This window comes from Rhea pennata, chromosome 3 (assembly GCF_028389875.1).
Source record: "Rhea pennata isolate bPtePen1 chromosome 3, bPtePen1.pri, whole genome shotgun sequence".
Classification (NCBI taxonomy): Eukaryota; Metazoa; Chordata; class Aves; order Rheiformes; family Rheidae; genus Rhea; species Rhea pennata.
This window is the reverse complement of record NC_084665.1, coordinates 47,095,752-47,110,321: the sequence shown is the minus strand read 5'-3', so window position 1 is coordinate 47,110,321 and position 14,570 is coordinate 47,095,752. Positions and strand designations below refer to the sequence as shown.

Here is a 14,570-nt window from a genome sequence, read left to right as displayed (position 1 = left end):
CGTCTGGTTTTGCTGCTGCCAAATTTCTGAGTTTTGGGGTACATAACTCAGAGGTTATATCTGGAAATACGGTATGTAATAATTATTAAACAGTGTGTTATATTGTCCTATAGTCATTTCAGGGAAAATATGAAATAGTCTGTATAAATATGCAAGTTTCTTGTAGGCAAAATTGTAAAGAAAATGAAGTTTCCAGGTTTAATTCCATACTGAGAATAGGTGCGATTTAAAGCAATAGGTGGCTCAAAGGCAACGTGGGAAGGAGAACAAAATGTCACAGTGCTTATGAACTTAATGATCTGTAAAGAGCTGACTTAAAAAATGCAACCCACAAGTATACTAATGCTGATACGATTTTATGGATTCTCTATTTTGTGGACACATAATACATTATTCATGCCAAATTGAGAACATCTGTACAGTATCTTCTAAGATATGAGCTCAGGGAAGCACTTTAAGCACATTCTTAAATACAAAATGGTCTTGGAAATTGTTTGAAATACTATTTTTCAACATGTGGACTTGGACCTCTGGGCCTCTACCCTACTTCTAATAGGTTGATGAGAGGTAAACACATAAAAGCTCTTGTCAGTGTGCAGAAAACCTCTACACAGGTAATTAGGGATCTGCAAAACAGGTTTGGAAAACATTGATTTAAATATGCATTGAACTTCAAGCCCAATTTTATCCCCGGTAAACTTCAGTGGAACTGAAACACACGTTTACGTGAATAAGGAGACTTTCTTGATTTGGGCCAAAAATCTTAATGTGGTCATTGACTATGACCCATGTGTAACTAGATGAATCAGTAAGAAATAGACTTTTAGCTTTTTTTTCTGGGAGTTATATTTTTTTCCGTGTTCTTCAGGCAGAAAGCAGTTTGAGCCCTCTGAGCCAGACAGATACTTTGGGCAGCTCTCTTCCCTGGAGAAATGCAGTTTGAATGAGAGCAGCACTGCTATTCCCTCCTGCTCAGAATTCCTGCTCAGAGAGGAAATGTCTTATTTGAGCAAGACAACAAGTGCAGCCTAACTGTTGCTCATTTTGTTACGTGAAGCAGACAAGGTAAACCGCACAGAGCAGGTACACTCCCTTAGCTCCCACAGCCGTTTGCAGCTTCTGGGAGCCAGGTGCCACCGTCTTTCTCACTGTGGAAGTCTCTCCTCGTGCCAACTCTTAGTTCTGGTTCAAAATATTATTTTCTTCCTATCTGAAAACTCAGCGCAGGACCTAGTTCCATTTCTGATTTCTTTGAAAATATCCGTGACTCAGAAGAGTAGTACTTCTCTCCTCTGCTTCAACATGTAAGAGTTCTTCCAAGGTCTCCTGTATGGGGAAATACAACCCTAAGGCATCGAGTGTAGCTTTGTTTCACAGGGGTAGTTGCTCCTTATAGGGCTACAAGATGGGCTGTGGAGTAGAAGATTCCAGGTACCCCTTCTTTGCAAAACATGGCCAGAATTGTGGGATACTGTTGCTTATATGCAAACTGTTTCCTTGCGTAGAGTTTCGATTGCATTAAACCTGAAGGTATTACTCAGTCTTCTCTGTGGCTGACTATTCACTGAAGTAGTGTACTAAAGTTCGAAGAGCTTTTAAATGCATGCAAGGCCCCGTGGAGACTACCTCAGTAAAAACTGAATAAGATTTTAGGGCTAGGACCCATGTAAAACTACAGGATGATTGGCAGGTGTCTCTTCTTTACCATTTGCCTTTCTCTGACTCAGTTCTAGTTGCTACTGGGTCTAGATTCCAAACAGAAAGCTGTAAGAGACATTCATGGTTACCATTTCCAAAATGGGGGAGGACATGGGGCAAATTGGTGAGGGAAAATATAACAAATTGTTTGCCTAATTAATTTTGCCTAATTAATTTTGCCTAATTAATTTTACTGTCTTTTACTTAATTAATAAAATTAATTTATTTTGCCTTATTATTTTTACTGCCTTATTAATTGCCTGGCGAGAAACAAAACGATATGTGTGTAGCTGTCAGCTGAACAGGGCTGCTGCACACATGAATATATGTTAGAGGGTTGTCACAATATCCCTGAAAAACAGGATGAGAGTTAGTCAACTTAAACCTATTATCACTCCAGATTGACTGGTTACTGTCATGTCTGGTCTCAAACAGGAGCTAAGAATGTGTGATGTATATTAATCCCAAGACTATGCAAAGTATTTTAACAGCTTGCTGGCTGGATACTACAGGGCAGATGAAACCCTGTCTTGTCTACATGCTAGCTAGAGATGAACTTAGTTTTCATTTCAGCTTACTTTTCTTAAAACCTTTGTGACTTCTTTCTTTTCATTCACATTCAGTATAAAAAATACTTTTGTGTTTACTTTGATTCCTGGTTTAATTCCTGATAATTTCAAGGTAATTGACAAGTACAGAATCATTCTATTACTTTTGCAACAAGGGTGTTGCGATACAGCAAAGGGATCCAGCGCCCCAGTAGCTGGCTCCAGGGCTGCAGAAAGGTCGTAAGATGCTCCTCCATGACTGCACAGACTGTTTAGGAGCTGTTGATGCAGGGGCCCAGACAAATGCCTATTCCGATAGGAGTAGCAAGGGAGGATACCTGAACTCCCGCAATAAAGAAAAATTCTTCTTTCTGGCCTGTATAGAAGATACATTCTGCTAGGATATACAGGACACTTGTTGGGAAGGATACCAGATGTGCAAACGCTTCGCTGAGCTCAAAGACAGTTGAGTTCACTGATTTCCGCAGGGACAGGATTTCACTTGCAGAAGAGTCTGTTGCAGGAGTTTTAGTCTGACTTTTGGCCTACTTGTCTGCAGGCTGAGGTAGAGCAGAGTTTTAAAAGTGGGATTCAGTCTTGGTAGAATGGTAGAAAATCAATCATATTCTTTGGCAATCTGTTCTGACAACTTATCTCTCTCACTCAAATATACACATTCTTTACTATTTGACTTTTTTCTTGAACCCACTGAGTCACTTCTGCCGAATGGAGAGACTCTCTGACATTTAAGCCTCTCTTTATGCAACTGCTTTCTGAACGGGAGAGCAGAACTGGACTCTGCAGATCAGAGTTCAGAAGCATGTGTGGCATTCGGAAACATGGTGTCTAACACAATCTTAACAGGCTTTGTAAATGCAGTTTTTCTTTTCCTACTCTTAAGATGTGATTTGTTTTGAAAAGATGTAACAAAAGGATACAAGAAAAGTGGAACTGACCGCAAAATTATCACGGCCTCTTTCAGCTGTGCTATCGTATTCCTGATCTCGTTGCGCTGTATCTCACAGGCATTCTGCCACTTCTAGCGTGCTGCGATGTGCTGCTGCATCTGCAGTCTTACAAGCCTGGTACTCTCTTTCAGATCTCAGATGCTTTAATCAAACGCGTTCAAGTATCTCAGGAACAGTGGGTCAAGGGCGCCTTGGAACCAAAAGTGTCTGCTGAGTTTGACCTGACTTTGGATAGCGAACCTTTACTGCAGTCAATTCACCAGCTGGATTTTATTCAGATGAAATGTAGGGGTGAGCTTTTGTGATTCTTTTCTTTTTTTTTCCTGTTTTTCATGTATCTTTTGAAACAGCACTGAGAAGAAGGGGGACATAGAAAGAGGAAAGAGGAATAGCTTGCAATTGCTGGATAGTTTTTCAGCAAGTGCAAGTTACCATGTGTTTGCTGAAGGGATGTGCACATCTCACCTGTAATGACCTGAACAAGCTCAGACAGTGATATCAGGTGCAGTTAAAGATTTGAAAAGATAAATTCTTCAGAGCAGGACCATCTGTCAGCTTTGAAGATGAAAAAGACATTAGTTGCATGAAATTTTATGCCATTTTGTAGCACTCTTAGATTTAACACAGATAATTCAAAATACCAGTTACTACTGTCTTGTCAGGAAGAGCTGAAGTGGTAAATAAATATTTCCTTACAAGTATATGCTTGAACAGGAAAAGAACCTCTGTTTCTTATATCCAGACTGTGCTGTGAACAGTCCCCAAGTTTAAAAAATTTGGGAAGTGGAGAATTACAAGGAGAAAGTTGTTCAAAGCTGTACTATTCCTTGATTCCATATCAGAATGATCCCAGGGGACACAGAAAAGGAAGAGGATGTAAAGAAAAGTATTTAAAAGAAAAAACAGATGTAATTTGCAAAAAAAAAAAAAAAAAAAAGCAGTTGTAATATACTTGGTTTATATGGATCGGGATGACAGTCTGCATCAGAATTAAAAACATAGATACGTAGACTGTTTGGTTTTTAAGCCCACCGTGGTCCCTGGGAATCATGCCATTATCTTCCCTCCGTGGTGATTCAGGTCTTAATTATGCATGTGGGTGGCTGGGCAGAGGCTGTCAGAAGTTAAGGAACGAGTTAAGGATAATTGTGTTGTGATGTTGTTGTTGTTTTTTTGGTTTTTTGTTTGTTTGTTTGTTTTTGACTCCAGGTAAACATAAAGATTTCTGTTCAGTTCGTCTATTCTCTCTGGGCCTAATTCTGAACCCAAGAGGTCCAAGGTGAAGTAATTAGGGTGGGTAATGTGCCAGATAAATCTGTGGAGAAACAACAGGGAAATAGTTAAAGGCTGATGTCTGCTCACTCAGAACAGTTTGCATCTTGGCCAAAATGGGTTGTATTAAATAAGTTATTCTAACAACACTTGTGAATTGCTCTTTGGCTCTTCTGAATTTTTGACAGACAGGAAGGCAGAGTTGAGCAAGAAAAAGTATAGTTGGTAAAACTTCTCTGAATACTATCTGCATTTATCTGTTTAAATCAGTTTAGATTGAATACTGAGTTACCTCCCACCATTCCATGCCAAACATAAAGAATTTAACTAAACTATCCACTTAATTTGCTAATTAACAACAGGTCACTTGGAGCAAGAACGTATTAGGTACTTACTTTCAGACATTCATTTGGCTTGAATGCTTGAAGAATTAGAGACTTACAGGGAGCTGGATTCGCTGGAGCTTTATGAGGGCAATGACGCTGTCTGCTGAAATTCCTATTTATTATACGATCTCAGTTTTAAGCTGTAGTACTGAGCTACACACAGTTTCAGATGCAGAGAACAGGACAGTATTGCTTCTGTCCAGAACTGCATAGAGCTTCTGAAAAAACCTGAGCATTGCTCCCCAGAGGCATCTTAACAAATAGCCCTCAGGAAGAGCTCTTCCTGGATCTTCCCTTTGCTCCTTTCTCGGCCCTGACCAGGGAGTACCTGCCATATATCCCATCAGGTTAGTCGGTACTACTTGGCTGGTGTGTGTGCAGGACAAGCCTCGTTGTACCCACCATGCAAAGAATGGGGGAAATGCAGCAGTCGTTCATCCCATCCATTTATCTCCGACTGTTGCAAAACTTGCATCTTTTGCAGTTGCATGAGGAACTGTGTTATTCCCCCTTGCGCTTCTGCATTCCCAAGCGGTACAAGCCACAGACTGGTCCTAAGCTAACATTCATTGGAAATGAGGATTGTTTAGTATATAGAGATATATTTATATTTTTCAATTTATGACTGCAAATCTGTTTGTATTTAAACTTCTCAGTATAAAGCTTAGGCTTTTTTTTTCCTGGAATTTACATCTGTGACATTAACCAGCTTTGCACTGTCTTCTCACAAGTCTTGCCTCTAGAAATGTGAGTACTACAGAGTAAGCAACTCAGTATTTCACTAGCAAACACCCAGACTTACCAGGAATAACACTACAGACTGTGAGGAGAAACTAGTGCTGCAAGGTGATGTTTTGCTGTTTATAGCATCAGCACTTGTATACTTCTGAGTCTTCAGTTTTCAAAAAAAAATCTAAATATCTCTTCACATTTGCTTCTCTTTCAATAACACTACAGACTGTGAGGAGAAACTAGTGCTGCAAGGTGATGTTTTGCTGTTTATAGCATCAGCACTTGTATACTTCTGAGTCTTCAGTTTTCAAAAAAAAATCTAAATATCTCTTCACATTTGCTTCTCTTTCTTCAGTCCCAATAACCCCAGTGCACCAGAGTCATCAATCTTTGCCAAATGTTTGATGTTGAGTGGAGTGTTACCAACTCACTGTACTGATTGACCTGACAACAGTAGATGCATTGAAGACATCAGAGCTAGTCTGTAAAGGGATGTTTGGGAGCTCCTAGGAGAATAGGGCCAGCATGGCTCTTCTAACCGCAGATTGTTTCATTCCAAATGCTTTGCAGTGTAAGGCCTGTGATACCACTATCGATGCTTACTGCATGATTGAATTTCTAATATTTTTTTTTCAAACTCTGGCCTCATTCAACCTCAGCAAGCTTGCATGGGTCAGTTAGAGGTGAAAGCTTGCTTGCAAGTAAACATTGATTCACTGTATTAGACAAAGAAGAATGAAAATGAGAACAAATCACATTACATTCACTTTGATGACTTGTTCATGTACCTTACTGGTGGATTCTGTATAAGCCCATATCCAAAGCAAACCTCAGTAAATAAAGATCAGAGAGTGTTTCTTCTACAGAAAACGAAAGTCGCTCAGTACAAAATTAACTGTGCAGGGAACAGAAGCATGATATGTGCAGAAGTGATGTTTAATGAGTCATGTGGATCAGAGTATCTCACTGATAGCCCGGAGTCCCACACTCCCCAGGCTAGCTGGCTTGCTGAGAGACATCCACAATACTAGTAATTGTCGGCATTTTGAGCCAGCCCACATCTTTTTCCTCCACCCCTATTTTCTTCTGTCTATTGCTTTTTCTGAGTGTCTTGGCACAAAGTTCCTGTTCTCAATGACTAGCTCAATGTATAAAAGACATTTCCTCAGATCAAGCAATGGATAGAGGCAAAAATGTGGTCCAGGTTGGTTATTCAAACAGCTGGAATTGTCATGGAAGCTTGGTTTGTTGTAAAATGAAGAATAGGTGCAAATGGTTGGCATAGCTTCAGACATGGATTGGCCACTCTTCTTCTACGTTCCTTTCTTCCTTTGCAAATCCCTCCTGTCTTGTAACTCAGGAAAGGGTTAACCTTCCTGCCTTGATTCCTGCCATAGCTCTTCTTCACGATCTGTTTCAGAGACCCTGCCACACATACAGCTACACCTTCAGCTAGCATGGCATAGTAACACCCCCAGCTACTTTTCTGCATCACCTTCGAGTACTCACTGGTATGCTCCTTCTCCTTGGCAAGCAGGACTCCTTCCGCTCTTCTGCAGTCTGATCCCTGAGGATTTCCTAGACATGTCTCCCACATTGACTCCTCTCTGCTTCTCCAGCCACAGGTGCACAGCACTAATAATGAAACAGCAACTGTTTCACAGCAGTCTTTATCCCTAGTTCTATCTGGTTTGCATCTTGAACTCAGGTCTTTGCCTGTGGGCTTTCCTTCTCTCTTTATAACACGGTAGTACACTTGCTACAGCAGTGACTCAGGACTGACCTAGCCAAACTGCAGTTTTGGAGAAGGTCAGAGGTTAGATGCTTGTGATGATCTTGTTCTTTCACTGCATATAGTCCTGTAAAAACTAATCTGTGAAGGAGAATGGAGAGCACAACTTCCTTGACAGGCTGACAAACTGTAAGTGAAACATTAGAACAACCTACTGTACCTTGAGAGGAGAGTGGCTCTAAGATGCATTGAGCAATGTGTTCTGAAGCTGCTGAGTTGACATGAGACATCAGTATCACTTTTCTTTTAGCTAAAAGTGACCTGCATCAAGCACTTTTATAATAGCAGGACCTTAATCAAGCTCATTAATAGCTCTTGCTAGGTCAATGCAGCATCATTCTCCCTTTGTACTTTTAATCCTTTCTTTCAGAAACCCTCTAGAGGACACTAAGTTGCACAAAAAGTGGGACAGTGCTATAATTTAACATCTAAATCTTCATTTTTGTTCTGCTAGTTAGCCTACATTTTTCTTTTAGCGTTGTCGCATTGCTGTTCGCTATGAAGCGTATCTCAGTGTCCTAGTTACTCAACTCTCTGTACACTTTCCTTTGACTTCTACAAGACTTCACCCCCTCTCCTCCTAGAGGCAATCTGAGGTCAAGGTAAATCTCTGCCCATCCCTGTCTGGGGGATGTAGGAGGGAGGCAGGAGCAAGTTTAAACTGTAGCAAGTTTAATCCAGCAAAGCTGGGCAGGTGCTTTGTGGGAGTTTCTTACCCCTCCTTGAACTGCTACGTGGCCGTACAGTTCAGGTCACAGGCTGGCCCAGTGTGAGTAGGAGGTTGGTAAAGATTATTCGCACAAACTTAAGTGTCCAGTGACAAAGTAATGAAGCCCAGGCCTTCCGCATGGTATCATATACATAGGGCCAAGTTTCATATTCTCTTCAGGAAATGGGAACAACTACATTTTAAAATATGAAAACGTATTCTAATCCTGCATGACATTCCTGCCTCAAGAATTAGAAGTGAATTACGAACAAGTTTTCCTTGCCCAAGAATTCTGCTCTTTTTTCACCTTTTTGCCTTATGTGAACAATCCCTAAAAACTTCCCTTCAGTAGAAGAGCTTCAAAGAGCTTTTGGCAGGAGGTTGGAGAGGTGCAGTTTTGACGTTTTATTGGGGGTGTGGGAGTGTTGATAATTTTGCACTTTATAAATTTCAAGAATTAGCTCTTCATCTGGTTTTGCCAGAGGGAGTCTCTGAAGCAGAGAGGACCTGGTGAATGCCTCCTGAGAGCCTTAACAGCTTTACAAAAGTGGCAGGAGTGTGGATGGCTGACACAGCCGTATCTTCTCCAAGCTTCGTTAATCACTGAAATTATACATGCTAACAAACACAAACAAAGCCTCCAACTTAAATGTTTCATTTAAAATTCTCATTAGTTCTGAATTCCTCACTTTCTTTTTTTTTTTTTTGACTCTTGTCACATTGCTGCTGCTTCTGTAGAGACAGTGCCTTATAGAGAGAACACAGCCTGAACTTTTCACATGAAAAAACAAGCAGATTTTTATTTATAATACCCTTCAAATCATCCTTAATGATGAAGAAAAAGCCACAAGGCTTTTCTTCTTCTCTTTTTATGGAAAAACCTTCAAGAGCTTATCTATAAAGCTCTTTTATTTCATCCCACACTTCTGAGCTGAAAAACACCTGAGCTCAGTGCAGAGGTGGCTAATACCAACGCAAGGCCACAGTAGCTTCTGTATTGTTGGTCACAACTATGATAACTGACTTTTATGTCACTTTTGAAGTGGAGGTGAAGATTTAGCTTCATGACATAACAGTAACCATTTTCCCGCAGAGTACTTGTTGCATAAAATGTAAACAGTCCTTTTTTATACAGAGAAGTAGAGTAGGACCAAAGAACACCTCAAGGGCTTGCTCTTATACAGACAGAATGCAGAAAATAATCTAGAGGCTTAGAGTGGGGTAGATAAAAGAAAAGCAAATTGACATTTTTAAGAGCTGAGTCAATGCTCGGAGCACTCAGCCCCTGCAAGAGACAGTGGCATTCTGCAGAAATGATCCTGAACGATGAACTTCAGCCTTGGGCAGAAGACCAGGCTAGGGCCTGTGCATCACTTACATCCCACTTTACCTCTGAGATTTCAATGGTACCTACATAAGCTACACGCCAATTATCTCCAGAAGACGGAAATTTCACTTTATAATTTCCAGTGAAGGGAGAACAGTGAGAGTTTAATTTGATATGGTATGGTGGACAGGCTTTTTCTCCGCAGAGGCATAACTGAATATTTTACTGTATTTATTTTTATTTTTGAGCTATTGGTCTGGTTAACAGCCTTTTGGTGTTTGTCTTGGGCCACACAATAAAAAAACAAGTCTGTAGGTAAATTCACATCTGTAATTTCCAGATGCATGGAGCGAAAAGCAGTCTCCTGTGATGCTGAAGTTCCTCTTGCTATCTGAACTTAGGGATTTAGATAAAAGCTGCAATTGGAACAATTTTCTTTAAGAGTTTCTGTTACGTATAGCTACCGTACTTCTATCCAAGATGATTTTGATGAAAAACTAGGGATTTTAGATTAGATTTAAAAAATTATTGTGAAAAATCATTTTTCTACTTTCAGTAGAATTCCACGTTTATCTCATTGCAGTGTTTTAAGGAGTGGCTATTATGTTGTTTAATGTCCCCATTCCTTGTGAACTGGGCTCCCTGACACAGCATCTGCCATGTGGCTCCGCAGTCTAAGACACCCCCTGCCTCTGCTGTTTGCTGTTCCAGCTCTCCTCTTGGAGACGGAGGGGCAAAACTCCTGTAACACGAGAAAAAGTTCTTCCAGCGGGTGACCCCCGGAAAGGAAACCAGATGTGAGACTCCCAAGCTGTAGTTGTTATGAGGCACCACAGAAGCATTTCCAAATAAAAATGTTTCAGCCTAAATATTTCTGTTTCAGCCAAATAGTATTCCCAATGAAAGAACAACATTTTGTTACATAGTTTTTGCTGGGTTTTGTTTTAATGAAGGAAAAGGAAACATTTTTTTTACCAGCCTATTCCTAACTCATGTTGTCTCTCCTGTGAGTAGTCATCACCTTGCTCACAGCACGAACTAATGGGTTAGGGCAGAGTTACACTAATCTGTACTCAGTTCCTGTTACAGTGCCACCCGTCCCATTACTGCAGCTGGAGAAGTGTTGCACCCGAAACAACAGTGTGACATTGGCCTGGAGGATGCCACCTTTGAGCCACAACCCAGTGGAGGGTTATATCTTGGAACTTGATGATGGAGATGGTGGCCAATTCCGAGTGAGAATTTCATTCAGCCTTTATTTGTGTTTTCTTTGTGTTGAAGTTTCCTCAGGATGTGGATTTGTGTCTGTCTGAAGGGGAGGGGAAGGGGGTAGTGAAGGCTGGCAAAGTATCCCTGCCTCTGCTGCATGGATCGGGAAAACCCTGGGTACAGATTCTGCTCTTTAGAGGAATCGCTGGCTTGGGTAGGAAGTTTGGCTGATGTTCTTCTTCAGGCTCTGGCAAAGAGGGCCTTGTTGAGGTGGAATTTCAGGTCACTACCATATCTACTGTGTGACCCACACGGAGCATACCAGAGGAGAAAATCCTATACTATCTACAGGAGCTGAAAGCGGTACAGTCCACAAACCAGAGATTTCTTCGAAGCCCCTACTCTAGCATTCTGATTTCAACAGCTGAACTTCTTGGTCAATAAATGCAATTAAAATTTGCATGGTTTTCTGAGTAAAAAATGGATCCCGCATAAAAATATCAGATTTTTTAAAATCTTTTGCTGAGTGTGGATGAGATGAGGCTCTAACCAACCGAGCTAAACCTGCCCCCAAAGCCTTCCTCCAACATGGCTGCGACAGTGTTGGTAAGTATGGGAAAGCATCCCAAGTGCTATCCCACCAGATCTTATATTCCACAACTACTTACTCCTGTTTGCAAGTGTGAGGTGCTGCTAGACTCTTGCCCCTCTCTCCACATCCTGATGAGCAATAACTCGATTGGCTTTTGGCCAGCCATGTCCTGCTGGAAGCTGTGGCCTGGCCTTTCCTCCAGAGGCAGACTTGCTGCTGTTGTTCATGCCTTTATTGCTCCAGGACTGGACTAGCCCATGGCATTCCCTAGGGGATAATGCCTTGAAACCATTTGGAGGTCACCGCAGGTGCAGCAGCTCTTTTCACAAACAGGAAATTTTGTCAAGAATATGTGATGCCATTTCTTCGGGAGCTGCAGACTGGCTTTCCACTAGAAACCTAAGGTCTCTAGTACCTAAAGGTGTCTAAAGCTGAAAATGTACCGATGTTGTTCCATCTGCACAACTGCCTCCCTGTGCCAAACTGCTCCATCCAAAACCATAAAGGCAGATTTGGATGCCCCTCCAAAATACTTTGGAGTATTTTGAGGAGGGCACTAGGTTTTTGGAACTTCTCCATGATTACTTGGTCCAAATATTGTTTCACATGTGTTTGAAGAGGCTGGTTTCCACAAGTGAACGTGTGAAAAGGTGTCTCTGTGAATGACTGGCTGAGAGCTGCTGATATAGTTAATATTACTAGGCAAGCATGTTATCAGTGTTATGAATGAGATGTTATGAACGAAGTGTTACGAATTAGAGTGTCTTGGATAAGCCTTTTCAAGTTGTATTGACATCTAAATAAATATCTGGGAATAAACAAGATTTCAGGCTGGTGCATATCCAAGGTGAGGATGCATCTTGGTCCATTTGTGTGGGAGGTTTTATAGCTAGTGAGGGTTTCAGGACTGCCAATGCTGCTGTGTCAAGATTTTGTGCTAAGAAGGTATGAAATGATCACAGTCCTTAAGGATCTAGGATTATGATCTAGATGTGAGAGTAGTCCAACAAATACAACTTTTCACCAACATGGTGTGTTTTATAATATGGAGATAAATCAAACAACTGCTTTATTAAAACTTTTCTTTCTCTCTGTGAAAGATCGCAGAGTAGCTCAGGACCCAAGACACTTTGCTACTTGTAGCTACTGCCATTGTAGCAACGTGGAGAAACACATGTCCTGCTGTAAACTTAAGTAATCCCTTTCTTATTCATCACATACTTAATTCACTATAGGTTCATAGTAGAGAGTGGCAGGACTACTCCTGGGCGTATACCTAAGTATTGTACTGAATTGGGGCCTAAATGCTCTGCTTGGTCACAGTCTGAAGCTTTTTAGGGCCTTTGCTACCATGTATCTATGGATTTCACAGAATCAGAGAAATCAGTGGTGGAAAGGCCTTGATTTTCCTCCTCCTGAAATAATTCACATTATGGAAGAGCTTGCTGTTTTATACATTATTTCAGACATTTATCATGTCTCTGCTTTAGCTGCTGTTTTATCATGTGATGCATGTGATCCTAATCTTCAGAAGTTTGGTTTCCTCTAGCTCTGTAGTTACAAGTTTCAAAATTGTATTTTGACAAAGGCATGAGACAACCTTTCTGACAGAATAAAACTATGCTTACTTTTTCTTCATTCTTCCACTTGTCCTCTTTTTATTTTTGTCCTACATAAATCTGTGTAAGAATGGCCACGGTGGGCCTAACAGTGGGACTACTGTCCAAAGTAGTATTTTGGAATAGATGTTTAGGAAGAGTACAAAAAATAATTTTTTTGTGTTGCTCTTTTTTGGTGTACCCTCCCAGCTTTACCTTACTGTGTTCACTGCTGATCTTCCTTGATGTCTCCTCTGCTGTAGTTGTCCATGTTTTAACAGCATAAACTCTACCTTCTCTGAAGCAATGGCAAGCTTTTTACGTGATTTATATTTAGAAGTCTTACTGTGTGATCGTGAGGTACAGAGAAACAGTTAAACTGTGTTCCCCTCTTTCTCTCTCTCTCTCCCTCTCTCTCTCTCTCTCTCTTTTTTTTTTTTTTTTTTTTTTTTTTTTTTTTTTTTTGCAATGCTTAGGAAGTATATGTTGGCAAGGAGACTCTCTGTACAATTGATGGCCTTCATTTCAACAGTACTTATAATGCAAGAGTCAAAGCTTTTAATTCATCAGGAGTTGGTCCTTACAGCAAGACAGTTGTTTTACAGACATCGGATGGTGAGGTTTCTTTTTTTTGCCAATTTGTAACTGAAAAGCTGCAGGTCTGGGTGGCGGGATACTTGCATCCCATTAAATCCACTAATATATTTGGCACTGATCAGCATAGAGAATATGGATGAGCTCAGTGGAGAGGTCAGGCACTGAGCTTGCAAGGACAGAGCTCCCCTCCAAGCATGAAGCTCCGGGTCAGGGCTGAAGAAGGCAGAGCAGTGGGGCAGGGCTTTGCTCCTGCTGTCCCTGCTGCGTGGGAGCGAGAGGATTGCCCAGCATGTCCCTCAAACTGCATGCCTGTCTTCTGTGTGCACGCTTTTCCAGTCTGATTGGATCTAATGCACATACAGATGCCCTGCTCCGCCAAGCATATATGCAGAAGTCGATGCCTAAAAGCATATGCAGCTGTTGGTCTATTCTGTTGGCCGTTGTAGCGGACCAGGGCTGAAGACTGAACCTGCATTGTGTGGGGGGAACAATTCAGCCCTAAATTCACTAACTATAAAATTAAACTAGTCCATTTATTTAGGCTTTGGGGGATTTTGCATTGTCAACAACACTTCAGGTTTCAAATTACGCAATTTTATTTTGTCGTAGAGGTTTGGGGTTTAATTAAAGATCCTGATTTGTTTTGGCACACAGAAGCAATTATGCAACACACTGAGCATATTTGTATGCAACTCCCTGCCTCTACTTCTCCATCATTCTTTAGCACTTGTGTTTTTCTTCACTACTGATACAATTTCACAGTAAGGTTTGATAAGACAGGGATGGGAATTCATGCATGTTCCTGTGTAATTATACTTGACATCCATATGAGCATTACAGGAAGTTCATCTTCATTAATGATATTGTAACGAATCCAGAAGCACACGCTGGGAGTAATCACTTCCACTTTTATGCTGTATTGTCAAAATAAGCCAGTATAAAATATTTATACTTTAAGAGCTTTTTCTCATTTTTTATTTTTTTTTCCTGTGATAAACTAGTGAAATCAGTCCTGACCAACATGGACACACTGAAAATCCATTTCCGTTGAAGGCAGTCCTGAACTGATTTACTTATGTGAGCAGCTGCTATCCTATGGAGAAGCCTCGGTCTCCTCAGCGGCTGTTGATGCTGTGTGAGGA

General features: G+C 41.0%; 1 protein-coding gene across 11 annotated transcripts in view; it reads left to right on the top strand.

Annotated features, from left to right (window-relative positions):
- Nucleotides 1-14,570, top strand: part of TRIM67 (tripartite motif containing 67) — a 38,035-nt gene that overhangs the window by 14,745 nt on the left and 8,720 nt on the right. For 4 of the 11 annotated variants that reach the window (XM_062572240.1, XM_062572238.1, XM_062572239.1 and 1 more), the window contains 3 exons: nucleotides 3,346-3,499; nucleotides 10,510-10,667; nucleotides 13,308-13,446. In XM_062572240.1, coding sequence (XP_062428224.1) covers nucleotides 3,346-3,499; nucleotides 10,510-10,667; nucleotides 13,308-13,446 — 451 coding nt within the window. Of the gene's footprint in view, nucleotides 1-3,345; nucleotides 3,506-10,509; nucleotides 10,668-13,307; nucleotides 13,463-14,570 lie in introns of all 11 variants that reach the window. The other 7 variants (XM_062572245.1, XM_062572244.1, XM_062572243.1 and 4 more) reach the window with 4 other exon arrangements.